This window comes from Gasterosteus aculeatus, chromosome 1, assembly GCF_964276395.1.
Source record: "Gasterosteus aculeatus chromosome 1, fGasAcu3.hap1.1, whole genome shotgun sequence".
NCBI classification, from domain to species: Eukaryota; Metazoa; Chordata; class Actinopteri; order Perciformes; family Gasterosteidae; genus Gasterosteus; species Gasterosteus aculeatus.
Window position 1 is genome coordinate 22,886,724 of NC_135688.1, and position 27,949 is coordinate 22,914,672.

A 27,949-nucleotide genomic window follows, 5' to 3' on the forward strand; every position below is an offset into this window, starting at 1 on the left:
GAAGTGTGACTATCGATCCTGTCTGGAGTACCGCTTCTTTCGGTGCAATAATCTGATCTAATCTAAAAGTGTGGGCTTTTGTTCTACACCAAACTTATTCAGAAGATTCCTCATTCCAGTCCGAGAATGTGCGGGAGGACTCTACTCCTGCTGACTCATCTGCTATTGTCATGAGTGAAGCATCTGGCCGCAGATACTTTTCAACCATGACCACAGCAAAGTCCGGGAAGATGCAATGGATTTACATAGTTACATGGAAATATCATTGCATCAGCTTTGTGCGTGTGTATTAACATTACATTACAGGTCATTTAGCAGACGCTTTTATCCAAAGCGACTTACATTACACTTTAAACCCATGGCCTTTTTTCACATGTTTGCCTGGGGAGCAATTAGGGGTTAGGTGTCTTGCTCAGGGACACTTCGACATGGAACATGGGGCAGCCTGGACTCGAACCACCAACCTTGTGCTTCCCAGCACACCTTCTCTAACCCCTGCGCCACAACGACCCCCAGGTCGTTAACGCCAGGCACACTTACTCTCTATCTCTACTGTAGTGCAAAATGTCCAGATATCCGCCGCACTACTGTAGTGTGCTGACCCCGGCTCAAACAGGAAGTGCAGAAGGTACCATGGTATCATTCTTAACCTGTTGATGGTGAGAGAAACAGATCCACTTATTAAAGGAGAGAAACCTGATGATCCAAAGCCAGATTTAACCTGGACTCGAGTCGGAAACTGGATGCTCCTTAAATGTCCCATAGCCTTGTCCCACCTTGAAGTGATCAAACGTCTTCTCCTATGGGATAATGCAGAAAGACAGATTAGGGAATCCAGCCGAGTAAAACCACACCCCTACCTGCTCGGCACGGGCCTCATGCTCCCCCCTAAGGGTAATTAGGTGACTCTTTTCTTCATGTCGGGCTGGTTGTCTTTAGCACCGTGAAGGTAGCACATTGCTTGGCTGTTACTTATATCAGTGATTCATAGACCTACAGGGCCGCAATTTACCAAAACTAAAAGGAGGTATTGGACATGAGCACAACGCCAAAGGAAGGATGATGCTGCAGTATCACACTTATCAGGTATGTCGGTGTTGTGTTGACAGCAAAACATTGATTTATTTGTCTTTAACATGTGACATGCTTCATTTGCATTTCCTAAACCTGCTGAATTTAGGTACTGATTAAAAAATCCAGAGCATATCTGTGATGGAAGGATCGCCACAGACCCTGACGAGGGCGGAACCAAGGTCTAGCGGCTAATGGCGGTAGCAGCTAACGGCGGTAGCAACGCAAACAATGGCCGCATCGCTGACCCAGTTTACCTTAGAGGAACTGTAAGTGGACGTTGTGCTCCCACCTACAAAGAGCTTCTGTTCTTCTTGTGAGGTCTTGAACTCTGCCCCCCCAGGAAGACGAGTCCAAATGAGCCCAGGCTCCTCCCAAGTGAAACATGAAACATTACAGAGGAGATAATTGCAAACAAACTGATGCAGATTGAAAAAACAAAATGGGATACTCAGGAGCAGGCAGATGGGAGAGCAGGCCTCCGAGTGTTGGGAGTTAAGTGGAAACAGAAACACATGGAGGCCTTGAGAGCAGCGCAACAGAGAGGACTGGACCAGCATATGGAGAGAGGATCACCGGGACCGACGCCAGGAGACACACAGGAAGAGGAAGACTCCTGCTTCATGTTCCTCACACACACAGAGGCATCCCAATCAACACCTCCGTCTTCATTAGAGGGACTTCATGTTGGATTTAGGACTGATGAACACACACACATGCTGTCGTTTCACCTCACTGCAGAGAACATACCACACAGAAACACACACACACACACACACAGACAGAACACCACACAAACACACGTTCACAGACAGACACATAAACACACAGAGACACACACCTATCCACACACACGCACAGAGACATAGACAGGGTGATGAGAGGCAGAGGATCACTGTTCATTAGAACAGCAGTTTACAGGGCCTTAGGTAACAGCGTCACCATGGTAACACGTGAGCAGTGTGTCTGGACCCTGTCACTGAGTTATCCATTAATCACAATCGGGTGAATGAAGAGATACAAGTGTGAATGCGTTTCTTCCCTTGAATTCTCTCGGAGTAAGTATCATAATCAGGACGTATCGTTGTGAGGCGCTGACTTGTCATCGGGAAGCCGGCTGATCCGTTGACACATCTGGATGACGGATGTCTCTCTCTCGTGACTCACAGCCAGCTGTCTGTGTGTAGCGTTTCCTCCCTCCGGCGCCAACAACAATGTCTCCAATACGGCCGAACCCCCGCCAAGCGCAACGCCAACTCTGTGTCAAAGGGTCACCAGGCTAAGTGGGCTTAATGTGCTAACAAGCATGGCTGGACAGCGGAGTAGCTTCTCTGGGAGGGTAATATGAAATCCATCAATGGGATAACAGAGCTGGGAAAACAACCATCAGGTGAATATTCCAAACACATGGGTGAGGTTCAGGGAAGCCTGGATGAGGAAGCTCAATTCAAGTGGGCTTGAGACTGCAGGACTAGACTGTGTGTGTCGGTCTCCAGGTGATTTAGGGTCGGACCTTAGAGAAAGGCTCAATCACATACAGCTGTTTAACTGCGATGCTGTTGTTTGTGATGCATGTGTGAGAGCAGTGCCCGTGTGACGTGCACAGTGGCTGGTCATTGGAATTACTGGGTGGAAATGGAAAAATCCCAGACTTTGAAAGATGTTTTGTGGGCTCACTTAAACCAAAAGGGTTTGTCAGTCCAGAGGTTGCGCCAAAAGGAGCCAGCGGTGCTGAGTCATGCTTACCACGACTTGATGAACTACTGCTTCTAGTAATACCGTTTGACCTACAAGAGTCAGCTGGCCCAAAGAACAAAAAGCCTCTTTTGTGAGTTCTCATGGCTATCCATTGTGGGTTTGAGGATGTTCACAATGAGTCCTCCTCCAGCTGTCCTTGTTCTCCTTCTTGAAGGCCCTCTTCTTCTTACTCCATTGTCTCTAACCTGGCGTCTGTTGAACACCTTCATGAGATCGTCGTTGTCCTCTATGTGAATAAAATTCTTTATAAAATGTTGTCTTTACGTAATCACGTAACTCACATGAAAATATTTGGAAGGAAACATATACGAGTTAAATGATGAGAGCAGCATTTGTGTTTTCAGATATTGTTCTGCTCTATAATTAGTCCTAAAACCTACGGACATCTTACGTGTTACGTGTTGTAACATCTACCCCGGAACAAAGGAGCATGATGAAGTGATACAGCGTGTACAACAAGGCCTCAGAGACCATGTACGAACAGGTACAACTAATTACTTCGGAATCAAAGTGAAGCCCAACCCCCAAAAACCGACCCCTTTAATCACTGTAAAGCAGAGCAGCGTGAGGAAGATGCATCTTCCATGCTGACAAACTCCCCTCAGCAAATACCCCATATAGGTTGAATGAAACTTACTTACTAGAGGGGAGGAGCTTTCACAAAGCAGGACCTTTGCCATACATTCATAAGGATTAAAAAGAAATGGTGCTGGAGGACTTTGAGTTTTAAACATTTTTTCATTATTTATGTTCTAAAATTGGATTTAATGTACAAATGTCTTCATTCTGGGTTCAGATTTGTATCTGAGCCTTTTCTTTGAATATAGGTGTCTGATACAGAGGGGAGTGCGGGCCGGTGAGCGGGTGTTGGTAGGGCGTGTGTGTGTGTCCCTTAACTCTGCCGATGACAGGAATCCCAGGTGAACCTTGCTTCCATGATCTGGATATGTGTGTGTCTCTGTGTGTTTATGTGTCTGTCTGTGAACGTGTGTTTGTGTGGTGTTCTGTCTGTGCGTGTGTGTGTGTGTGTTTCTGTGTGGTATGTTCTCTGCAGTGAGGTGAAACGACAACATGTGTGTGTGTTCATCAGTCCCAAATCCAACATGAAGTCCCTCTAATGAAGACGGAGGTGTTGATCGGGATGCCTCTGTGTGTGTGAGGAACATGAAGAACTCTCCAGTCGGCCCAGATGAATACAAGTTGAGGCTGACCCTTCAGCAAGGCAATGGGCTCAGCATTGTTCCTCAGCAGTGTCTAAACACGTCTCGTAAAGCCTGGATGAAGCCCCGTTGTAGAAATGTCTCTGGCACCATCTCAGACCTTGGCCGAGCTCTTCTGGAGGAGTGATTGGAAACGTCTTTGGATTCTATTTGGGGGCTCAAAGTGTTCATTATTCATTCGCTTGAAGCTCATTTCCACTTCTACTTCTCCGCTGGAAGAAATTCAAGGAATTCATTTGTCAGGCGCTGCTGCATCATAATCCGTCCTGTGATGGGATTGTCACAAGTGTGCATTAACCTTTTCTGCGCAGCCCGGAGACAAATCAACCACAAGGGTCTTATTGAGTGGGCATCCTCGTCCTCTAATGAAGTTTGCCCTCCCGCCCATGCAGAGTCTAGGAGGTTGTCTGATCTGACGGGACCTCATCAGTTACTCAGGAAATCCAAATGGACTTGAAGCCGGGGAGGAAAAAGATCTTTGAAGAAATGTTTTTGTAGAACTTTGAAACTTCTAACTCACCCCCGTTTCCTCCACATCCTGACGGCAGTCAATTAATTAATCCATTATTCCAGGTCTAAATGAGACATACGGGTATATGTATCGATATACAGATCATATAAGTATATAAGTATATGAATGTTGCGGTTTTGTAAGATTTTTCAGACCTCCTGATGGTCAGCATTTCTTCTACTTGAGGCCTTCTGGGAGGTTTCAGCCTGCAGTGACTCCAGCACGCCCACCTGAAAGGCCTCTTCATAAGGCCTCCATTAGCTGACTGTCAGAGCGCTGCAGCTCCACAGTCCTGTCGTCATATGTAGTCAGACCAGGAACTGCAGACGGGAACATGACTCACTTTTCCACTGTAAACACAAAAACCCTCCACAAAAACGCCACGCTCAGCACTTATACTCAGGCCGCACCTCTTGCTTTCCAGATAGACGGAGGAAATTAAAGCTCACCACAATCAATGCAAAGCACAGGATTAAATCGTGATTAGCTTTAAATGGATATAGATGAAAACAGCTGTCGAGAGCGAAGTCATCCTTCTGCTGGGAAACACGTAGGTAATAGCTGCCACGTCCCACCGACACCTTGCTGCTGTCAATAGGGACTTGATACTAAATTAGGCACTACAATGAGCTGCACATTTAACATTAAAGTGATGAACATATTAATAATGCATCAATAATTGTATTGCATTAGGTTTCTTCAAATATATATTTAGATGCCAGTATTTGTACCAGTATTTCTACACTATGCTATTGCTACTTTTAGAGAACTTCTTCAACATGTGATGACAGTATGAATTATCATTATATTAATACAGATATTATATCAACAAATCATAAACAGAATGCAGAATTACTTTGTGTTTACCATCACCAGTGCTTAGGTGAGTCACATGGCGCTCTTCATGGAGTTCTCCATAATGTCTCACTGTGCTGTGGTGTGCTAAGAAGACGACTTCCAACATCCCTGAGATGAAGAGTTCATCTCCTAAATGTCACATTTCCATTTCATGGATATGACTGCTGCAGCTGCCAGCTGACCTTCAGAGCGAGGAGCAGAGTGAGGTCTGGAAGGACCAAGCGGGACACGAGAGAAGGAGAAAAGTGTTTTTCTTATGACTTTCAAACATCTCCATGACCCAACAAGTCTTAATACAAACATGTGCCGTTGCTTTAAGTTCCATAAAGAAAGGTACAAAAGGAGTTACTATATATCTATGCGTTGTTATAGGTTAGAAAACAATGCATGATGGCGCAAACACGACAAAGGCTGAGAAATATGAAGATATTGCAAGGTAAGACATAAGTGGCTGAGTTTGGAGGTTAAGGACACATGCTTTGTACAATGAGGCTCTATAGGGATGAGCACGATACATAGGGGGGACACGAATACGACGCTCAGTGGGAACAACTGCTTTTAGTCCACGTCTGATCGGCCACATCCTTCAACGCTCCTGCTAAATGCTATCGTCAGCCGAGCTACGATGCTAGCTGAACATGACATGCCCTGGAGCTTTATATCTGTATGCTTTTTCATTATTACATTTCGTACTGCCAATTTCCAAGGTAAGAAATCAACAATCTCAAACTATTGTTTAGGAATTAGGAAGCTCCGCAAACTAGCTGAACAAAGCTAGCCGTGCACGTTGTCTCTGTTGACTGATGGTCTGCTTAAACACGACCACACAGCGGATCCCTGCCTCTGGGTCGCCGGTGTCCAGCGGGTGCTTTTAGTCTCCCTTGTTACAGGCATTGTGAACATCAGTGAGGTTTCTTTTCTGTACATTACAAAAGCTTGGTATAAGCTACAGAGTGCTTTCTGATGCCTTTAATACTTCTGAAGTTTGCTCATTAAGGTTTAACCATCAGCATGTGATGGACTGTATGCGTTTTTAAAAACAGGGACAATGGGTTCAATATGAAGCAGCCAAAATTGGATATCCTGGACTGAAACATCCTCCACGTTGATATTATGGGTTAATATTAGCAGATATATCAGTAAAAGTGTAGGCTTCCAATATATAACAAGAAATGTCTGTCGATACATTTCAAAGATATTGTCAGATTCAGGTCACTCAAATGCCCACATCACAGTTTTATTTGAAATCTATAATAGATTCAAGCCGTATTCATGTCAATGCTACCAGCCTAACTCACTAACTGCATGTTTAATTGAGGAAATGGTGTTATGAGGATGTCAAGGGGCTGGTAAATATAGTAGAGTCTCACAAATAGTCTTGTGTCTACAGTCAGGTGACGACTCGTTAAAGGTAACTGACCCACTGGAGAGGAGTGATGGGCTGTCAGCCATCCATCAGATAATGTCCTCAACTGTGCTTTGTTGAGCCATTGACATGCAGCTTCTCCGGGTAACAGGTACCACATTTGCACATTTCCAAATTCACCAAAGGGGCCTCAGAGCAGAGCTGGATCTGGACTCTTAACTCACACAGTCAGTCGGCCTCCAGCATCCGGGATGGTCAGGTGACACGGAAAGAAGAGCACAGAGCGCGAGGGAAAGAGCGGCTGGGACTGTACACTGATCACAAAGTGCTCCGGCTGTGGATAAAGCTGCGACATGATAGGAGTTTACAGGATGCTTGGCGGCCAATCAGCAGCTCGCTGGTCATTGGCGGAGGCTGAGGAGAGCACTGCCTCCACGGAACATCATGCCCATCAAACTGTGATGGAAGGCACCTTCTAAAATGGTGGTTGACTCATGACTACATGCAGATTAATGTGTGTCAGACTGCACTGATGACTACTGGCCACGGGACAGTTACAGCACCAGCATGGAGTCACATACATGTGACTGAATGAACATCTTTCAAAAGAGATAACATAAAACATAATGGTGTAAAAAAGGACCTGATTTTTCTGTTGTTTTTTTTAAACCTAGAAAGTAACAGTCTTTTGGTTTCAAAGGAAACTCATTAGTTGTTTTTTTGCATACGAGTAGGCTCAGAGAAATAACAGTGATAAAAAATGAAACCAGCAAAGGTTTAGTTAGATAAATAAAAAATATAAAAAGCAAATCATCTCTGTGGTATGATACATGTCGCAGCATCAATCATCTGGAGCTTGTCTTTGGGGGGGGGGGGGCCTTCCTTGACAAACAGGCATCCTCTCCTTGATAGCAGCTGGGACAGTTACTATACGCCATGTTGGCTCAAAGCCTGAAACATGCCATCAATAAATAAACCAGGCTGGCTGATCAGAAGTTCTTGAAGATCTCTAAGTCCTTCTCAGGCACAGGAGGGTCTTTCTTCCAGTCGTCCTCCGGGTAAACGTCAAAGTTGGATGTGTCACCCTCGTGGGACACTTTGGGGACAATGGGAGGCTGTGGAGACATGGGGACATTCAGTTGAATGGTAGCGACTCAATGGAGATGTTCTCTCCGGGTTAGGAGGACTGAAGAGCTACAATTTATGGTTTGATACTTCATTGAGTGATGATTTCATGAAACCCCAGTTGGTCAGTGTCATGATCGTGTCGTACCTTTAGTTTCCTCAGAGGAACACCGTCCCAGTCAATGGTCTTGAACCACCGGTGCTTCTTCACGTCATCCACTCCATTCTGAAACACAAAACGTGGCTGTATGTGGATCCATTTCTTTCATCAAGTCATACATTAATATTACATTTAAGGGTGCATTATTACAAAACAATAACAATAAAATCCATAACAACATAGGACATTTAAAAAAAAATTCCTGCTACATTTTAATTTTGTCTGGCCTCGACGAGCAATCTTTTATTTTTAAAACGGACCATTGAGAATCAAAGATCAGTGGGAGCAAGCAGGAGCCAAGAGGCCAGACTCCCGCTAACAAATAACAGCTGGCCAATCAGAGCTCCCACTGCCGCTCTGTGGGCAGCACTTCATTTCAATGTGCTTTCAGGTAAGCGATCCGAGCTCTGTGCGTGCCGATGAGATCTCATGTCTGGTTATGAGAGAACACGCTAAGGGCAGCCAGCTGTGTTGCCGTGGATGGGTTGCACTTAGCTGAAGCATCTGGTAATGACAGTTCATAACTCTGTGGGAGTGTTCATTACTAACCTGATGGACCAATACATAATAATCTGCTGAACATCAGTATGTCTCAAAGTCAACATGATGGTTTTTAGCATTTAGTACAGAGCAGCCACAATTAGTTCACAAAGTTGTTTGGTTTTTCAAAGCGTGTTGGCTCTATGCACTCTGCCTCAGTCTGACTCTCCTAAGCTGACCTGGGTGAAAGTCCTGTGTTTGTTTGACCCACCCACCCCGGCCTCCCCGCTACGAGGACTTGTTCACCACTAGAGCGGTGTTGTGTGGAGGGTCATAGGTCGACGCCAGGGGCCACAGACCAAGTGATGGGTTAAATGAGAACGGGTCGGCCTCGTAAGCCCCACAGATCACTGCTTGGTTTTATTTGAAAAATCTTGAGCGTCCACGCATGTTTACCATGTGAGCGGGGAATCAATTGCATCGTGAGATCACGTTGAGCTGATTGCCGGCCTTAGAGGAGCATTTGTTTTGTCTCTCACTGAGGCTGATTGGAAGGCTTTGGACGGGAGATCACAAAGCGTGATGGAGCGGCAGGCTTCCACTTTAACGGGATACGTACACACAAATACACTATTGGAAAACCTTCCAAGAGACCTCTAGAAGTGCCAATAAGATTCCTGAGAATGCACACAGTACAATGATGAGCAGTGTAGCTGTGTGTGTGTGTTTACGCTAAAATACATTGTTTTATTTAAACCTATATTTAATCAGGAAAGTCCCATTGAGATTAAACATCTCTTTTTCAAGGGGGACCAGGCCCACCAAGACAGGCGGCAGCATAGAAACACACAGTTACCAACAGAACACACACAATAATCTATATAATCTAATAATTTACAGATGAAGGCTCTGGTGGTCAGCGTTTCATATCGGATCCAATATTCTGGAAGGCTCATTAAATATTTCTATATCCATATAGATTATAAGGATCCCTTGAGGTAAGCTTATTCCCCTACCTGAGGGACCGGTTTTAAAGCTACTGTGAATTAGGTCAAAGGTTAAAATTGTTCTTTTTTTAATTTTTAAAAAAGTAATCTGTTTTTGAGTGAGGAGGTTCTGTAATATCAATGGAATCAGACATTGCAAACACAGGAAGTATCCGAGTACCTCTCCCACGCAGACAGCTGACCTTCTGAAACACAGCGGCCAACCCACCAACTCACCTTCATGTTGCCCAGCCGTCGGGCTCGGTCAATGACCAGGAACTTCTTGATGAGGTCTCTGGAGGGGAAAGAAGCAGTCAGTGAATCCAAAGCTGTACAGTCCGTCTCTTTCAAGGTTCACCAACACTGTCAAAATGACAAATGCCCGCACCCCCCCCCCCCTCTCCGGGGGGCTCTGATAGGTGGCGACAGCGGACTAAGTGAGTTGTGCCTCTGTGTGTGTGTGTGTGTGTGTGTGATCTCTCTTACAATCTTTTAAATGAACAAAGTGTGCACTTTTTTTACGCACACAGTAACTTTCTGACACTGTAAACTTGTGCATGTGGTGGACGTGGGGGAGTGAAGATGATTCACGGGGGGCACTAAACGGGCCGAGCGGAGTAGATGGAGCTCAGCTGCCGACAGCCTCGTAAATCCAGCGGCTGGACGTTGAGCAGTCAGCTCTTTTCTTCTGAATCCCTCCTCCTCCCAGACGGGGGCCGCGGAGTGATGTTCTAATCAGCCCAGTTTGTATTTATGACTTTTCAGCTACTTTACCGGGAAGAAATTGTCTGCAATAGACGGGAACAAGATGGTAGAAGCGAGACAGGGCTTCAAAAGGGGGGGCCGCCCTATGTTTGGTGCGCCATGTCTCCACGCCAATTATTGAAGAGCTCCACCCTCCTCTCTTTCAAAGGCGACTTACAATGTGAGGTTCCCCTTTGAAACGGAAACGACCGGTTTGTTATTTTAAACCACGGCTTCTTCATTGTTCTGGCTGAGCGGCACAATCGCTCCCGTCCAGAACCAGCCAGCAGACGCTCAGCCAGGGGATTGGATATCGGGACCTTTGTGTGAATCAACCCATCGTATTGAGATGGAATGATTTGTGAATGAACACAACAGGAAACCTCTTTTCAAAATAACCTCCAACGAAGGTTCACCTCCTCTCTAGAACGATGATCTGCTGGGTGAAAGTCCTGCGTTTACTTGTAACAGGATCATTTCATTCTTGGTGCAACTAAACCAAAGACTTGGTTGGGTATTATTCATCAACGTGTCCCAAAGCCCTTTAATAAACTGGTGGATGAGCTTCACCCCTTCATGGGCACTTTTCAAACCGTTCAAACACACCAGTTGTCTCTGAACCAGCTCTGCTGTCGCTGTCTTGCTCGAGAGCACTATGCCAGTATCTGTTGAGAAGGGGGGCTGGTGCTCCACCCTACAGGTGATGCAGAGGCAGGGAGGTCAACACCAGGTCGCCCTGTCCCACAAACCCTGAGCACCCAACGTTTTTTTTTATAAGTGATGACGAGGCTTCGGGGGCGGGGGGCAGCGTGTCACCCTGGGACACCCTGCGCTCCTTGTCACCGCCGCTGTTGGAGACGCAGCGGGCGGCTTTTCCCTTGGAACTGTGTCACACTGATATCAATGGTGGACATATTAAAAGACTCTTCTGTCTGCTGGCGACCTGTTAGGCTCAGCAGCAGCTCAGCAGTGGGGGAGCGTGGCACCGCTGCCTCATTGGGGGAAGCGGTGTGTGTGTGTGTGTCTGTTCTCTCTGATGGAGTGAGAGCACGCACACCCGCATGCATACACACCCTCTGAGGCCTTTAATCTCGCACATTCCTGCACCTTCCAGCTGGCGTAATGGGGGGAGTGGGCGTGGAAGGGGGGGGGGTTGTCATTAGCGGCCCCGGGTCCACCTGAAGGTCCTCATTAGTTCCAGGGAGCTCATTGACCTCCAGATAAAGGGACGCTGCAGCACTTAAGAGAGCCAATCCTTCCTTTGAAGTATTGATGTTTAAATAGTCATCTGAATAGTGAGGGTGGGGTGGGGGGACAGTTAGGGATACTTATTGCCTGAGTGGATGTCAGACTCAGGTTTAAGCCAAACCCCCCCCTGTGGAGACGTGGTCCCGGAGACCTGGCAGGTTGTTGGTTCTCAGGCAATAAATGAATGAATAATGCGGGAGTTCAAATCCCTTCAGACAGCGTGGTTACATGGATTCGAATAACCGGCTTAGTTGGACTGAAATCGAATTATCCGTTTCATGTAAACACCTTTGTCCGACTATGTGCGGCCCGGATAACCCCTGGATAACTCGATCCGATCCAGTTGATAGTTCGACTATTGCGGCATGTAACGGTGAATTGGATAAGAAACTGGACTTTGCGTCTTTGCGCGTGCTTGAGATCCCGACGGCGTCTTCTCTCCGTTATCAAATCAGCCAATAGCGCCATTCGCATTCGCTGCACTCCTATTAACATCATGCACAGATAGTAGAGGGATGTAGCTTCACCTTGCTCTCCGTTCGCCATCTTTCTCCTAATGTTGATGTTGTTGTTGTTGGTAGTGGAGAAGTGGTCAAGCGGAAATGGCTGCATCACAACTAGTTGTAATGAAAACAGCGCCACCTATCGTATCGGATATGACGTGCTTTCGGCCAATGATTCGATTTATTCACTGCCATGTACATTGGGATAATAGCACTTGCCCCGAAAGATAGCATAGTCCGACTAAGCAAAGATTCCAATGATACCATCATGTAAACACACGGAGTGTTTACTGATTGAACTCACGCAGCGCGCTGAAAAAACACAAACACACACTGGCGGCTCGCCGTCTTACTTGACGTAGAAGTCCAGGTGACGTGGGAACTCCAGCTTTCCCGCCAGAATCTTCTGATAGATTCCAAACGGGTTGTCATCAAAGAATGGGGGGTACCTGTGGAGAAGAACACACGTCAGCCACTGAGACACACGCACGCATGCATGTGCACACTGTGCTCATACAGCATGATGCAAGGACCAGGTAAAGGGAGCAAGAGATTGCACCGCCTCACCTGGAACAATTTGAAGTAAATGGATAGTGAACACGTGGGGAGGTTAGAGTGTGTGTGTGTGTGTGTGTGTGTGTGTGTGTGTGTGTGTGTGTGTGTGGGGGGCTATGATAACGTTCTGCTGCAGACAGGGCCGCCTTTGTTCACAGTCCTGCTGGTGATTCTGTGTGAGTGTGTTTGTGTTTCTTCCACCCACAGTCCTTCTGCCGCTGCACTCCGAGCGCCTTCCAAGCCCTTCGCACCCCCACCCCAACCCCCACCCCTGCTCTGGGCAAGTCATTACCCACAAATTACATAATGGGACCGGCCTCTAAATGCATTACGCACGGGGCAGACAGGCGCATAATCGCACTGGTTTGTCTCAAGCCGCTCGCCTCCCCAGTGAGGGGCTCCAGAGTCGGGGCCGTGCACCACAGGCTCCACCCGTGTGCTGTCATGGGGGGAGAATCGGGGTCTTTGTGATGGGACGTGGAGGGAGTGGGACCATCCTGTTTTAAATGTCAGAGTGGAGCACAGGATGAGAACAGCGAGAGTCCCTCACTGTATTAGAATGAAATAGATAATAAGTGTGACACCGGTAATAAAACCACTAAATAATCAGTAAGCAGATCAGATCAGTGAACACACAGGCCGCTTATTAGTACCTCAGCAGTCGTGGTCTTGAAGTGAAACAAATAAAGTAAAGCTGGTCTTGATTCCGAGACTTCACGTCCTACTGAGCACTAATGAAAATGGTGCATGACGTCATGTATGACAAAAGCCCAAACTATCAAAGCCACAATGAGTCCAGTTCATAGAGTTCTGACTTTAGTGCCCCACAGTGGAAGCATCATAAAGTTAAATGCCTTTTCTTTAATGGGTGCCGACCCACACGCTGTTTGTTGGGTATTTGCGTGACTACATATCTTAAAAAAGATGTTAGGAGGGAGAATTCATCCATGGAGTCTTCTGGTATTTGGCTCACTCTCCTGCTAACGTGTCTGATCGGGTTGGACTCGGATCGTACATACATACTAAGAGACGAAGCTCGACGTGTCACGGGACATGGGCTCTACTCTGACGTTCACATCCGTCTCTCTTCAGGGATTTATGCTTAAAGTTTCCACAGCTGTTAAGAGGAGGCAGTCAGGAGTGAACTGTAAATCGCAACCACTCATCTCCATGACAACGGGACTGTGAGGGCGACCTGCCGTCTCACACCCGCTGGACACAGGACTGACCGGGGGACACAGAGAAGGGAGAGATGGGAATGGAGTTAATTACATTTAGATGAACTCAATCTACATGATTGGGTGCAGGACTAGACACACTGAATCCCAATTGGGATTAAATTGGGATTCATTGACGCAGCTTTCTTTATTTCATTAACATGAAAGTGACCCTTGGACCACAGGAGGACCCCCCACAACCTGAGCAGGTCTCGGGGAAGGGGGGGGGGGGGGTGGGGTCAGTTACGCACAGCCACATGCATCCCTCATCTACCCTCTAGGATTGGCTCGCATTAAGAGAGGAATCCGGCCCCCAGAGGAAGGATTACGGAGAGAAGACGCAATCTTTTACTTCACTCTCTTGGCTTCCTCCCTACAGTGGGAGGAGGAGGTGGAGGTGTGGGGGGATGGAGGGGGGGCACCGTGACCCTTCAGTGAATGTTTTTTCAACTTGCACTTCACCCCTAGAGGTGGATGACCCGCCACCACCATTACCTTTTCACAGGCAGCTGCTATATTCTTGGATCAGGACCCTCTGAGGCACAGCTACACAACGCTGCAAGATAAAGGGGGCCCTTTGTCTGGGGGGGGGTCTCACAACGGAGCCCCTCCCTGGTGATGCTGCCGGATGGCAACACTTCAAAGGCCGCCCCAATGAATGCTGGGAGATGGTCGCATTCTTTCCATAAATTCAAAGTCAGGTAGCTTTTGTTCCCAGGATTTAACAGGAGATGAAAGGTGAGAGCAGTAAGTTCTGATCAAAGTATGTGGCCTTTAGTAAACATATACGGGTTAGTTGCCATTGGTCAACGAGAGCCCGCTTGTCTACAGAAATACTGTACACACACACACATATACATATATTATGAATATCAATGAACCGCACCAATTGGATCAAACCTCACATACTAAAATGCACGTTAATAATAGAAGCCCTGCATACGGAAATATCATTAGGTCCATATTTATATACTGAATCAGCAAAATTCAAAAAAGCCACCCCACAAACTGTGTGTGTGTGTGATCCTGTATAAAGTGTGCTTCTCTCTGTTGAAGGGACTGAGATGTGTGTCTCTGGTGGGGGAGAGTGCCCCCCGGTGTTTACAGAGGGTGGAGGTGTGGTGGAGGCTGAACACTGCAGGACTTACCCGGCCAGCATTTCAAAGACCAGGATGCCCAGAGCCCACCAGTCCACCGCCCGGCCGTGACCTTTGCTCTGGATGACCTCTGGAGCCAGGTACTCGGGGGTGCCGCACAGAGTCCAGGTCCTGATCACACACACAGTTTTTATTCATGAGGTTGTCCGTTAGTAGCATTTAGCACTTTAGTTATGAGGTTATCATTTATATCACTTGTTGAGGTTCATAACCACACACACTGACATAAACAGTTTAAAGTGTCATGTGACATCTTCCGTGTGTTTATTATCCATCTTTTGATTTTGCTCACTTCATCTTTTCAACAACTTACAGGACTCACGATCTACGAGCACTTTGTCACATGTGAGGAGCAGCAACTACAACCGATGGATTATCAAATGGCAGCAGAGTCTCCTTCCAATCAGTTCATCCATTCATAGAATGTGAGTGTCGGCCCGTCTTTTCTTATTGCCTCCGCTTTTCACAATACAAGCGTTATATCCACAAGACCTCTAAAGGAGAGGAAGCACACTACTGGAAACCAGAGCAATTATCCCCGAATGACTCGGCTATTTTAAGGTGCTCCTCCGTTGTTAGTGGCAGGAGGACGTAGCGGTGGAACCGGTCAGCTGCTGTTTGACGGGTCAGCAGTGATGCCTCTGCACATCCCTCATTGTGTGGACAGACACTCTGGCTGCAGACACCTGTACGTCCCATCTAGCTGGGTCACCGTCTGCGGCACCACGCGGTGTGTGGACACAGCTGTACCGTATGCAGCGCTTGGACAGGAAGTCCGGGGCAGCTGATTGACAGCGCGGGACACACACGCACACTGCCCTCCCCCCAAAAGCCACTTGTCCTCCGATGATGAGCACTGGGCCTGGCGCCAGCCTTTCCTCGTCTCTCACCCATGTCACCTGGGTAATGACCTCCTACCGCCGGTCGCCATGGCGATGGTAATTTGTATGGAAATGATGCCAGTCCCGGCGGAAGATGAGGAGGGGCTGCTCTCGTCAGAGGGGACGCGTGTCGCCACTCCTCAGAGTGCCCCCCCCCCCGTGCTTTTGAGCCGGCTTCCATATTGGAACCGGGGGCTGTCCACCAGCAGGGGGCGCTGTGGCCGTTTGTAGCAATGAGCCGTTGGTCTTCCTATCCAGGCAATTGTGCCGTCTCCATTTCGATAAGTGGGTCACTTGAACATCAGAGAGGTCTCTACTGCCCCGTCTGATTTGCTCCCCCAGTCTGGAGGAGAATGTAATCTTACTGCATTATGTCAGCCGGGGTCAACGCAGCTCAATGCTGGGGAGAAACACTGATGTCGAGCCGTCTCTGCTACTCTGGGATGCATCTCTTCCATCGCTGGGAGGCTGCCGATTGCTGCATCTGGTTCTTGGGCGGTGAGGGGGGGGGGGGGGGGGGGGGGGGGTCAGACGTGTGACTGCAGGGGGCTTCTTGGAGCTGGGGAGGTTCCCCTCAGATTCGCAGACAGCCTGAACACGCACAGGACATGAGCGATGCTCTGCTAGAGGCCTCAGGATCCTCCAAAAAATGTTGAATATTTTGTAACATGAACTGGTGCGTGAGGCAACAAGTGGCCAAAGAAAGCGGGATTTCTATAGAGCAGTTCAATGTCTGCATCAACAATTCACAATGTGAATCACGTGGAGCGCTAATGGGCCAATACTGATGAGAAGGGGGCGCCAAACGAGAAGAGGAGCTCACTGGACCCAAACCTGGTGAACTGGGAGTCAAAGCAATTTCTAACTCTCTGAGCGAGACCGTCCCCTCCTCCTGCTCCTCGCCCTGCTAGCTCTCCCTCTCCTGCTCTCCAACAGCTCTGTCTCCTCGCATCACGTTAGTCTCGGCACGTGTGGGAAGGGAGGCGATCAGGTGACAGTGAGCCGTGTAGCAGGTCAGCGGAGTCGGCGGCGTGGAGTTGTCACAGACTCATTAGTCTGGACCTTCAGGAGATGGACATCTTAGACATCTTCATCTCAGACCGGGATATGACGTTGATCATATCGTTCCACCTGACACATTTCTGTTCTATGACTAATCCCAAAATATCGCTTTGAATCTGTCAGCATTCGTTCACCTTCCATTGTGTTACAGTTCAAAACCAATTTCACCAGAAAAAACAACAAGGCAAATGCATATAATATTCTATAAATATATGAATGCATATTTTGGGTAGCGGAACAAACATTTTCTTTAATCCTTTTTCTTTCTTTTTTAAACCTGAGAGCCCTCCGATTAATCTCAGGGCTGTTAAATATTTCTGTAAATAATGCAATATTGTTGCAATATTTAAAATGTATTATCTCTGCCAGGAGATGCTGGGGTGGATGTGTGACTGAGCCTCTGTGTGCGTGCACATCTGTGTCTCATGACACATGACCGTACATGCCGGTGTCTCTTTGACGTAGACGGCCCCCGATTCGAGCCTGAACACAGCGCTGCCACGATAACTGAGCATAATAAAGATTAAATGCACATTTTGTTCCATCTTCCTCGTACTCTTCTGTTTAACGAACGTATGTCCTGACTTTAATCTCTAAAGCGGGACAAGAAGTCTGTCTCAATGACAAAAAGACGTCACTTTAGAATCCTCTTACTTTGTTTAAATGACATGAATGTAGATTATCTCTTCAAAGGTTAGGGTTACGGCAGAGGAGAGCAGAATAACGTCTGACCAGGGGGGGTTCAGCACTCGCTTCTAATTTAATTATCATTTCATTTGAGGAAAATGTGCAGGCTGCCTTTTAATCCCTTTAGATTCGGTATGAAACGCCCAAAGCAGAATGTTCTCACATCTGGGAAGCTGGAAGCAAAAACATCTACAGACCATCAACTTCTGGATTCATTGTCGGGGTGAATCTTCACTGACCTCAATGATTCAAAAGCGGGAAAAATTCTTCACAGGGTTACATCTTCATGGACTAAGGCAGGCGGTCCGATGTAGTGCTCCTTACTCTGAATCGGTCACGGCATCTCCAAACAAATCCCCACATTTGGACTTCAGCCGGCTCGGTCGTTCTTTTAGCCTGCACTGAAAGCCAGATTCCCGTTTGAGTTTCACTACGGCCCCTTTCGGGACCAGAAGTGAACACTTCGGCTTCATAGCATTATTAAAAGTGTTTAAAAAACGTTAGTGGTTGGATCTCGCAAGACTGAGCTGCCTGAAGTTAATGTCCTCCTTTCAATCATTGTCTGAATGCTGCTCGTTCAATTATCAACCAGTTGTTGGGCCCAATCACTCAGACTCTAATTAAATGGCTAATGTTGACTCCTTCGTTTCCCCCCCCTCTCCTCAGACTTGGAGTGACCTGTCTGGGCGGAACATTCCTTGAACCTTAGGGTTTGGACCGTTCATCCACACATTCCCGTGTCCCTCTGTCTTCTCTTCACAATCAATCTGCCATGGTGGCGGTTTGGGACGGATTGGGATTGGACGCTGCCCCCCCCCCCCCTCACCTGTCGGAGAGCTTCTTAGCGAAGCCAAAGTCGGTCAGGCGGATGTGTCCTTCGCTGTCCAGCAGGATGTTTTCGGGCTTGAGGTCCCGGTACACCACTTCCCTGGAGTGCAGGTACTCGATGGCGCACACGATCTCCGAGGTGTAGAAGAGGCCCGTGGCGTTGCTGAAGCGCCCACGGCTGCGCAGGAAGCTAAACAGCTCGCCGCCCGCCACGTAGTCCATCAGCATGTAGAGGAAGCGCTCGTCGTGGTGGGTCCAGAACCTGAGAAGGGAGCAGGGAACACTTCTTGAATATGAATTCTTGAATGAGTTGATGTCAAATCGGATCGAATAAGAGGCAGCATCCATCTCCGCAGCCATTGCAGCTGGAAGTGCCCTTCAGAGGAATAAACGCTGTCACCAAAGACGGAGCGGGCCCGAGCGCTCGGGTCCGATACGTTCTCGTCTCCTCATTTCAAATGGGATGTGTCATGCTGATCTTCAAGTCCATACTCTTATCGTCTACCAGAACAGCTTCACATGCTTGCATATACAAAGATAGAAACATTTTTTGTCCTGAATATAATGGCGGAATCGCATTGCTAAGCAACCGCTTGAGTCAGTGTTTACTTCCTGTCCGCTGATGTCATTTAAATAAAGTGCACTTAGAAATCCAACGCGGCGCTCTGTACTGAAACAATCATGTTGTTCTCTGAAGTAGGTTTCATTTCTGTGTGAGAGAAGATGTATCCTAAGATAGTACTTGTTGCAGTCCACTGAGGATGAAGATGAAGACTTTGATGAGCCTTGAGACTGTGGCATAATGCTGATAAAAATAAAGTGTTTAGAATAATACATCGGGAATGTTTGATGGTCCTTTAATGTGTTACAATTTGATGTATTACCATAACTCCCATAAACACTGAAAAAGCTCCTCTCATAATGTGCGTGGCAGTCTTTACTCATAACTGGGAGGACCTGACATCACATCATGTGTGTTGTGCTCCAACAATATACTGACTTGGGTATATTTAACTTCACGAGTCAATACATAATCAGGCAGCATCGGCTTATTTATTTCACACCTACAATGTTTTTTGTGGAAAACACCAACTCAAAAGAAGACTCCATTGAAGGATATTTGATGTTCACAGTGAAACTGGAGGAGAATTGTTATTCATAGCTCTTTAAGTCTCCACATTACAGTGGATTTGTATCAGCGGAGAGAATCTATCGTATTATGGAAATTCCGGGAGTGAATTCATTACGGATCAACTGAGGCAGTCAACAAAAAGTGAATACTTCACGTGATCATGAAAAAAGAAATGGTTTAAATCTTGTGCCTCACTTCAATAGGGGATTATACCCGATCGAGAGTCTTTTGATTGCCTCTCCACGGCTGTGATGGCAGCGCCTGAGCAGCCCGCTCTGAGCTAACAGTACAAAGTCGCTAGCTAGCGGGTCTTTCCTTGGGCCCGATGACGTAAAAGTGACGGGGAGAAGGAGCCTGGACTAGGAAAAAGTCGGGAGAAAAAAAAAAAAAGACAGATTCTCGATGAGAAGGAGTGATGAGTGAGGTTGAGCAGGATATTTATGAGTGTCGTTGTAGCCGACAGTGACATAACACATATTTGCAGCCTAGTTTCTCTTCTCCAAAGGCCCTGGCTGGGAAGACGCTACGTCTGCAATTAGACTGTATATCTTTATTATTTCCCACTTTTACTGAGTTAACTATTTGAACATCATTCGATCAGGACGCTACTAATCAAAATTCATTCCTTTTCTGAGTTTGAACCCTTAAAACAGCCGTTTGTTGACATCACGTTTCCCACAGTCTGATACGTGAATGATTAACCGCAGTGATTTTGATGCATTGCGTTAACTGACGCGGAGCTCCGTAGAACAGCAGCAACGAAGCCCTCAGCGGATCCCAGGGAAATATTTATGTGCCTGATAAACCTGAGGAGAAAACAGCCACAACCACAACTAACACCTCTTAGCTGCTTTAGTCTTTATGCTAAGCTAAGGCTATGCCTTTCCCTCTCTTCAGTTACCAAGAAGAGACCCACAAGTGAACAATAGTTGAGCTGAGAGCGGAGCTTTGACATAGAAGGGAAATGTTTTCACGAGTCTGCAGGAAGAGCAGTGACCTTGGCTCTCGTTGTCATGCAGCTCATATAATCTACAGTTTATGACAGTGGTTCTCAAAGGCTATTCAATTGCATTATTATAGGCGCACCACCCCCCCCCCCCCCCCCCCTCCCCCCCCTCCCCCCCCTCCCCTGTCATCACCTGTCAATCATTGCTGCCTTGCCAGATCAAACAAAGGAGTAGTGGAAGAAGAGAGACACTGATGGGACAGCGCTGTGTATTACATCTTTTTCAACCAAAATGCTTTGCACTGCTTAAGGGGTACTTGAATGAAAGAAATATTTTGAGTAGATCACTAAAAAAAGATTGAGAACTGCTGTCTTATGATATCCAAACAAACACTTGGTTCTATTTTAAGTGCAGCTTGAATGAAGAGTTGTGTCTTTCAGCAGACCCGAATTTCTCATCTGAATCAATGCGTCAGAGACAAATGCACATGTCCCTGAACTTTGACCTTTTCCAGTAGCCGGCGGCCCGCGAGTTCTGCCCCCGGGTGTGTTTGTGTGTGTGTTTGGGGAGGGGGGGCGGACTCACAGTCGGATGAGGAAGGGGTGGTTGACCTCAGACAGCACCTCCTTCTCGTTGTGGACGTGCTGCTCCTGCTTCAGCCGGATCACGTCGGTGATCTTCATCTGCTTCAGGGCGTAGAAAGCCCTGCTCTTCTTGTCCTTCACCAGGAACACTCGGCCAAAGGTCCCTGTGCCTGGCGGGAGAGGGGGGGGGGTTACAAATAAGCGCTGAGCTGCCATGCTTTGTGTATTAATCATGTTTGGGTGTTGTGCCCTAGTACACTTGAGGTAATCGCCCTGCTTCAAACACACAGTAGACAGCACATCCTGACAGATGGCGTGTAGTGTTGCAGCACTTTGGCCAGAAGACTGGAAAAGTAACTAACGTAAATAACTTCCTGTCAGCAGTGACAAACTCGTCACTCAGTGTTTCCCCTTTCTGAATCCTTCGTGGTGCTCTGATGTGAATGGAATGACACAGGCTTTTGGAATAGTTCTTTTCTGTGTGATACAAGCGGCGGCCCGGCTGTTGGGGCGCAACGCATTGGTCTATTGTTTTGTCAAAAGGAAACCTTCCTAATAATCCATTCATCGCTGTAGTCATTTTTCAAATTTAAGCTTGTGAGTGGTGTATTGAACCGAATGTCTCACTGTGGCAGTAAAATGATGAGCGACTAATCAGTATTAAAGATGATCCTTACTAACAGCATTATAGGTATTGGAGCTCATTGGGGATTCGGCTTTGCTTCTTTGGTTATTTAGAGGAATATGTTTTGTGGTGAGGCCAGCGTGATGATAAATGACCGGTGTTCAGTGGCAGCATCGTGCAAACACATTGAGCAAATCAATGTTCAGAATTAAATCATGTGATCATAATTTCACTGGCTTAAAAACTCCTATCCCTGTATTTTGGGACGGTATCCCGGTAAATCTCCCTATTTTTATTTTAAGTAAACACATTCAATCTTCACAAGGAAGGCTGGACAGAATTCAAACAAAGCGAATTCAAACCAACATCCCATGGTGCACCTGGGAGGTTTTCATATCTGTTGCAATGAGAAACCCTTTACTATGGGGCCTCTATCATGACTGCCAGTATTTCTTCCTACTAAATAGGCCTGCTGAGTTACCCTGCTGGAGAGGACCCTGGTCCCAGCGGGTGGACGGACAGGAGACAGACCCCGAGATGCGTGCTGCTTTTTCCCTCCCGTGGTGCTGATGACAGCGCATGATGTCATGGCATGTCGCAGCATCGCCCCATGAAATGCCGTCTGTCTCGTTCGTACTGCTAACAAAGAGCCTTTGTGTGCATTGCTGTTTCCATAGCGACGCGGACACAGCGGCGCTCCGTGGCCGTCACATGATCGTACCTGCGTGAACTACGACCTCTTTGGAACACCCTGTGGCCTCCTGGCAGCTTTACCACTTAACTCTTAGCTACCTTCCGTTACTTCTGCGGCTGTTTTATAACATTTTGGTTTTTAGTGCTACGGAGACGTCTCGTTCAAACAACTGGATTTAATCAAATTGCTGAACAAAACCACATTTTACCAGATTAAATTTGAACACGTCGTGGTAAGTTGTCACATGACTCCTTTTTTCTGAGAATGAAGACACCACCTCCTGCATTTATCAATAAAATAAAGCATTATCCGGATCCTCAGCTAGAAGGCGTCAATATCCACCGTAACGTATTTCTCAGCGCTTCAGATGACTCCCTGCTCATTTAATCGCCTGCCTTCTCCTACAATGCGTAAATCATCTATTTATGAAAACACTAACTTAAATAAACGTTCCAATAGCAAACCTTTAGGAAACGTGGACTCAACCAGCATTGTGACCGTTGAATGAGAACATTAAGAGAGTGAAGCCGTGACTGCTTTCATACCTGGCCAACCACGGTGTGGACTGGGCTTCTAGGAAACGCCTGGCGTAGAGATGTGTGTGTGTGTGTGTGTGTGTGTGTGTCAGATAATCCCTGCTTTTGATGTGCACTGAGGCTCTTTCCTCTGATCGAGTTCAAGGCATGAAAATGTCCTCAAAGTGGAGTCTGAAGAACTGAACCTCAAGAAGTGGGAGGGAGAACAAGCCATGGCTTCTGAAGATGAGAGTGGAGGAGCTGAGCTCTCTGTCCGACGACCTTCCCTCTCTGCATAACAATCATGTGCTCATTTTGGGTGAACGGTGAATTTCACCGACTCCTCCAGGAAGTGCGTCCGGATGACAGCCGCTCCCAGAGCTACTTCGGGCTGACCAGCAGCCAGTTTGATGACCTGTCGGGTCGGGTCCGCGCCCGAGTCTCTCGCTTGGACACCAACTAACTTACAGGCGTTCAATTGTTCAATCTGTCTCCGATGAGTGACAGCTTCATAGCGTATATTCACGCTGGCAGCAGGACGGCGGTGGTGACGGGCGCAGCATCTCAACGCTGATTGGATTTTGCAAGACATCGGACGTTTGTTTTTTTGCGTCGTGTCTTTCGCGCCTCCCGAGGAGGCCACAACAGCACAACAGCCTCATGATTCCAATGACAATCAAACAGCAGGCAGATGAAGAGCTTTAGCTCATTTGTTCTAGGCAGGAAATCCCGCTCATCAGACAAAATAGCTTGGCAAATTGGATTTTTTGCAGGCGGCTCATAAGCTTGGAGCTTTCTCCCAGCAGCGCGGGATGAGCGCCACTCACCGCCGCCGCCCCCCCCTAAACCCCCCATCCCCCCTTTAAGCTGGGGCTCTGCTGCTCGCGTGTAGCTTTGTGTATATGAGGCTGAGCCAGACGTCTCCAGGAAACAGGCAGCGTGAAGAAATCATTGTGGCACTGAAGACGCTGCTTTGCTACGTTCATATTGTCAAATATCACATCATCCGGTTGGCCATCGATCTTACTACTGGAACATGTTGAACACTAGAATGTGAAAAGGGGGGGCATTCGTTTTGCTCAGACTGTCTGTTTGTAAACAGACAACTTTGCTTTACCGCCTGTCTCTGCAAGCCCCGCCCCCCCCTTAGTCTGCTGCGATGGGCTCACGAGAAGGAGATGGTGCCCCTTTACAGAGTAACTTCCTGTGTCCCCACGGGACCCAGGAGGAGCAGCCAGACGCGATGCTGCTGGCCCATCCGATGCTTCTGTATGCAGGTGGTGAGCCAAACGCTCTCTGCGTGTTGTTGCTTCACCCTGTTGGTATGTAGGTGGGGGCCTTTTTTATTACCTGCGCTCTCACATACACGCCGTCCTCTTGGGAGAGATGACGGTTAATGTTTTGGCACAGCGAGCTCAAGGGAGAGGCTCTTGAATAAACCCGTGACGTGCAGTAGGTGTGACTCCAACGTCTCTCCGTTTGGACTTTTCCAGCCGGTGGCGACTGGCTTCCCAGAAAGGGCGCGTTGCAGCCTGAAGACGGCCACGTGAGCTCCTCTGAGCACCAACGGGGATGACTGATCCGCCATGAACCCAAACAAACACGCAGCGTTGGGACATTGTGTGGCTTGGATCTGCAGATGTTTGACTCCCACTTAAACGTTTGGACTCTCCCTTCGGTACACTGACAGACGTTGGCTTCATGACAAACAGGAGAGAATCTGGTTAAAAGACACATAATATCAATTGTGGTGTCTTCCTTTTTGTCCCGTTGGCAAGCGACCGCGCTGTGAGCAGGATAATACTCTTTGAGAAGTCCATTATGGGGCATTAATAGATTCCTCAGAGGCTTCCATCAATGCCTGACAATGGACCTCTTCGGGTATTATCCCGGACTTAGTCACAATATACAATTAATGTGATTGCCGCTTGTAATCGATTGTGAACGGTTAAGAATAGTGACAATGTGATGACCATGTTAAAGTGCTACCACATGCTAGAATAGACTCGCTATAATAGATATAGAGTTCAAATATAAAAAAGTTAACTAGAAATGCACTTTTCCACAAAAGGAGCCGACACATTTATCTCAATATCCATAAATGAAGAAGAATATGTAGGTTTGAATCCATATGATTGGACCTGGTTTGCGAGCATGTAGGTATAAATCTAATTTAATTATGCATAACCTCATTTATTGTAATCCACGTTAAATCTGAGAATTTATCATTTCATTAAATGTGCAGCATTTAAAGTTTCGACGCAATAACGTTGCATCAATGAAATACAGAAATCAAACCACAAACTTTTGTGATCTCTGACTTTTAGGAAATAGAGGTTTAAAGGATGAAATAATGAATGGTCCAATAAATACAACAATTAAAAGGTTAATACATTATTGTCTAGAACCACTCATGGATTGATTCAATGTCATTTTATAAGCAAAAATAGAAAGATAATCAATTGGTTCAAGCTGATCAACTATTAATATTTCGGATATTTCGGGAAGAAATTGCTCTGCAGAAGAGTCTGTAATGAATATCATCATTATTTGCACTGGTGGTCTACAGTTATTAAACCACATTACTAAAGTATAGCGGTTTAATAACCAACACAACACAAAATGCATTTCGATATGCAAGGAACCTCTGAATGTCACACAGCAGCCACAGCAGACAGCAGTCCAGCACTGGGGATTCCGTGTGAGCGGCGTGTCCCTGAACTCACCGACCGTGGCGATGGTCTCCAGGTCATCCAGGCCGTACATCCGGTTGGTCGGTGCCGCTTCTCCGGCCGAACAGCTGGCGTTGCCTTTGCTTTCTTTCAGAGAGTTGGTCTCACTGTTGACTCCGACTTTAGCTTTGGAGGCCGCCATGTCTCACTGTCGGGGACGAGCTGACGTTAATTGGGTTCCGAACTTTCCAGCGGGGCGCGCGCGGAGGTCATATCACACATTGCTGCATCCGGTCAGTGCATCTTCTTTGTCTAGCGGTGGCGGGGCTGCTCGGCGTCGGACCGGGACGATGTCCACAACGGAGAAGTGAGCAGAATACGTAGGAAAAGGGGTTGATTAACGGCCAAAAGGGGGAGAAGCCAGCGATATGGGTGAGACAAAAGAGGCTGGTGACAGGTTCACTTGCCCGGGCGTGCAGCCTCACCGACGAACAGCGGCTAACAAGCCGCAGGGAGCTACACGAAGATTCACCGCAGCACCGGGGCGACGGACGGGAAGCTCCCGAATAACAGAGTTTAACACCGAATTAAGTTGACGGAACCCGGGGCTTGCAGGTTCAAGTTCACTGCTTTCCTTGGTGATGAAACGCTACCCAACTGCCACAACAGACCTCACCCAGTAGTTCTTCTATGTCCACATCAACCAGGAAGCGATTCAGTATCTGTGTCCAAATAGTTTCCTGTTTTGACTTTCAAAGTAAAAGACACGGAGCAGAAAGCGGGCGCTCACTGAGTAAATCACAGTCCCCGATAGACTGCCAATGTTTTCTTTGATAATTAATATGTTCTATACAAAAAGTGAACAAGGATTTTGTTATAACAACGGAACCGAAGCAGTTTAAAAACAATGTTTTGTTTCAAATGATTTAACTTCCGGTATTTTTAGCTGCATCCACGTATCTTGACACTGACGGGAGACAGCGGCTTCATGTTGACAATATGCTGCCAATGAAGGCGAAGCTGTCCCGGGACATTAACCAATAATGTACGAGGAAGGGTGCGGCGATAAAGACCGGTCTGATTCACTCAGCCACCCACGGATAACACGTAATATATAGAGAAATAAAGCGTTTATTCAATGCCATAATATCTGCGAAATTCACTAACAATATGTTTTTATTGAGAATACACTTGGAATGAAAGCTAGTCCCAAAGGACACTCCAAATGCCATGAACAATCATTTTGACACACATCCTTGTTACTAAAATGGGCAAATCAAAAAGGTTACCAACACTGGTGAAACACATTTAAAAAAGAAGCAGCCAGCCATGAAACTGCCACAAAATCGAGTCCACAGACAGTGATATGGTGCATGGTGACCCTTTGACCTTTCAACCAGCCCACATCACATCAAACCACACAAGCTGAATGCCAACATAATGTACATTTCCAAGGACTTTTGTGGACACATCCGCGCTCTAATGGGTGAGCCCTGATGTTTTTGTATCCCTGTATCGGTCATCTCACTTGGAAATACAAAAAGGAAGATAATAACCAAATTAGCAGACTGTCATGGAAGTCAATTTGCTGATCTCACCAAAGCTTTCCAGGGGATTAACCCCTTCAAATGTAGGTCCTTCGTGAGCTTCCATCCTCAGGCCTAAACTTTAAAATTGCACTGGAGATATTTCATGATGAAATGTATGGGAGAAAGCCATTAAATACGTCACATGACTAATACAGAAGCACACTGTAGAGTCACTGAAACCTCTAACGGATTGTAAACGGATGCAGATCTGTCCGTCGGTGTGTTGTTTTTCCGTCTGTCTGCCTGCCTGTCTCTGTGAAGGTCCGTCTGGTGCATTTTCTCTGTAAACAGCCTTCTGCTGAAACAAAACAGTGAAGATGTGCGTTGATGAGCTCTGTGGAGTTGTTGGTAATTCTTTGTGGCTTTTTGTAGCTTCTGTTGGGATGAAGTGTGTTTCAGAACCCGCAAATCATCATTAATCTCCTTTTAAAGAGCCCAGGCTGTGGAGGCTGTACTTGAATACCGGCTAAAAGTGTCTCGGGGGGGGCCTCAAGACATGCATGCCACTGCCATCAACTTAAAATACTCCTCACTGAGTCAGCTGTCCTCAGTGCTCCGACCTGGCAGAGGAGAGCTGCTGTCCCGATTGGATACCGTGACTGGGGAGTTATTCATTTAAATATGACTCGAGGTGCCGCAGCTCTGCTCGCTTTGAAGTCCTGTCTGTCCTACAAATCTGTATTTCACACCGACATAACTCTCCTCCGGCACGGCATCCACCCTCCTCCGAACTAAATAAATCAGCACAGTTCTGCACATCAGGGCTATTTAAAA

The 27,949-nt window shown here is 47.1% G+C and overlaps 1 protein-coding gene across 1 annotated transcript; it reads right to left on the reverse strand.

The window, feature by feature from the left end:
* Positions 1–5,652: 5,652 nt before the first annotated feature.
* Positions 5,653–26,481, reverse strand: prkx (protein kinase X-linked). The gene is made up of 8 exons (XM_040181562.2): positions 25,641–26,481; positions 21,082–21,250; positions 18,416–18,679; positions 14,951–15,070; positions 12,384–12,479; positions 9,773–9,830; positions 8,058–8,135; positions 5,653–7,899 (listed from the first exon to the last, which is right to left on the reverse strand). The coding sequence occupies exons 1-8, from the start codon at positions 25,786–25,788 to the stop codon at positions 7,774–7,776; spliced, it is 1,059 nt and encodes a 352-aa protein (XP_040037496.2). The 5' UTR covers positions 25,789–26,481; the 3' UTR covers positions 5,653–7,773.
* Between the last annotated feature and the right edge of the window lie 1,468 nt (positions 26,482–27,949).

What these genes read in the sequence shown, in the direction of transcription:
- prkx (XM_040181562.2), bottom strand. Translation starts at nt 25,788, where the DNA reads ATGGCGGCCTCCAAAGCTAAAGTCGGAGTCAACAGTGAGACCAACTCT. An exon ending in GCTAAGAAGCTCTCCGACAG is followed by an intron (nt 15,071 to 18,415) that starts GTGAGGGGGGGG and finishes GTGTGTGATCAG; the next exon opens with GACCTGGACTCTGTGCGGCA. An exon ending in TTCCTCTGAGGAAACTAAAG is followed by an intron (nt 7,900 to 8,057) that starts GTACGACACGAT and finishes ATGTCTCCACAG; the next exon opens with CCTCCCATTGTCCCCAAAGT.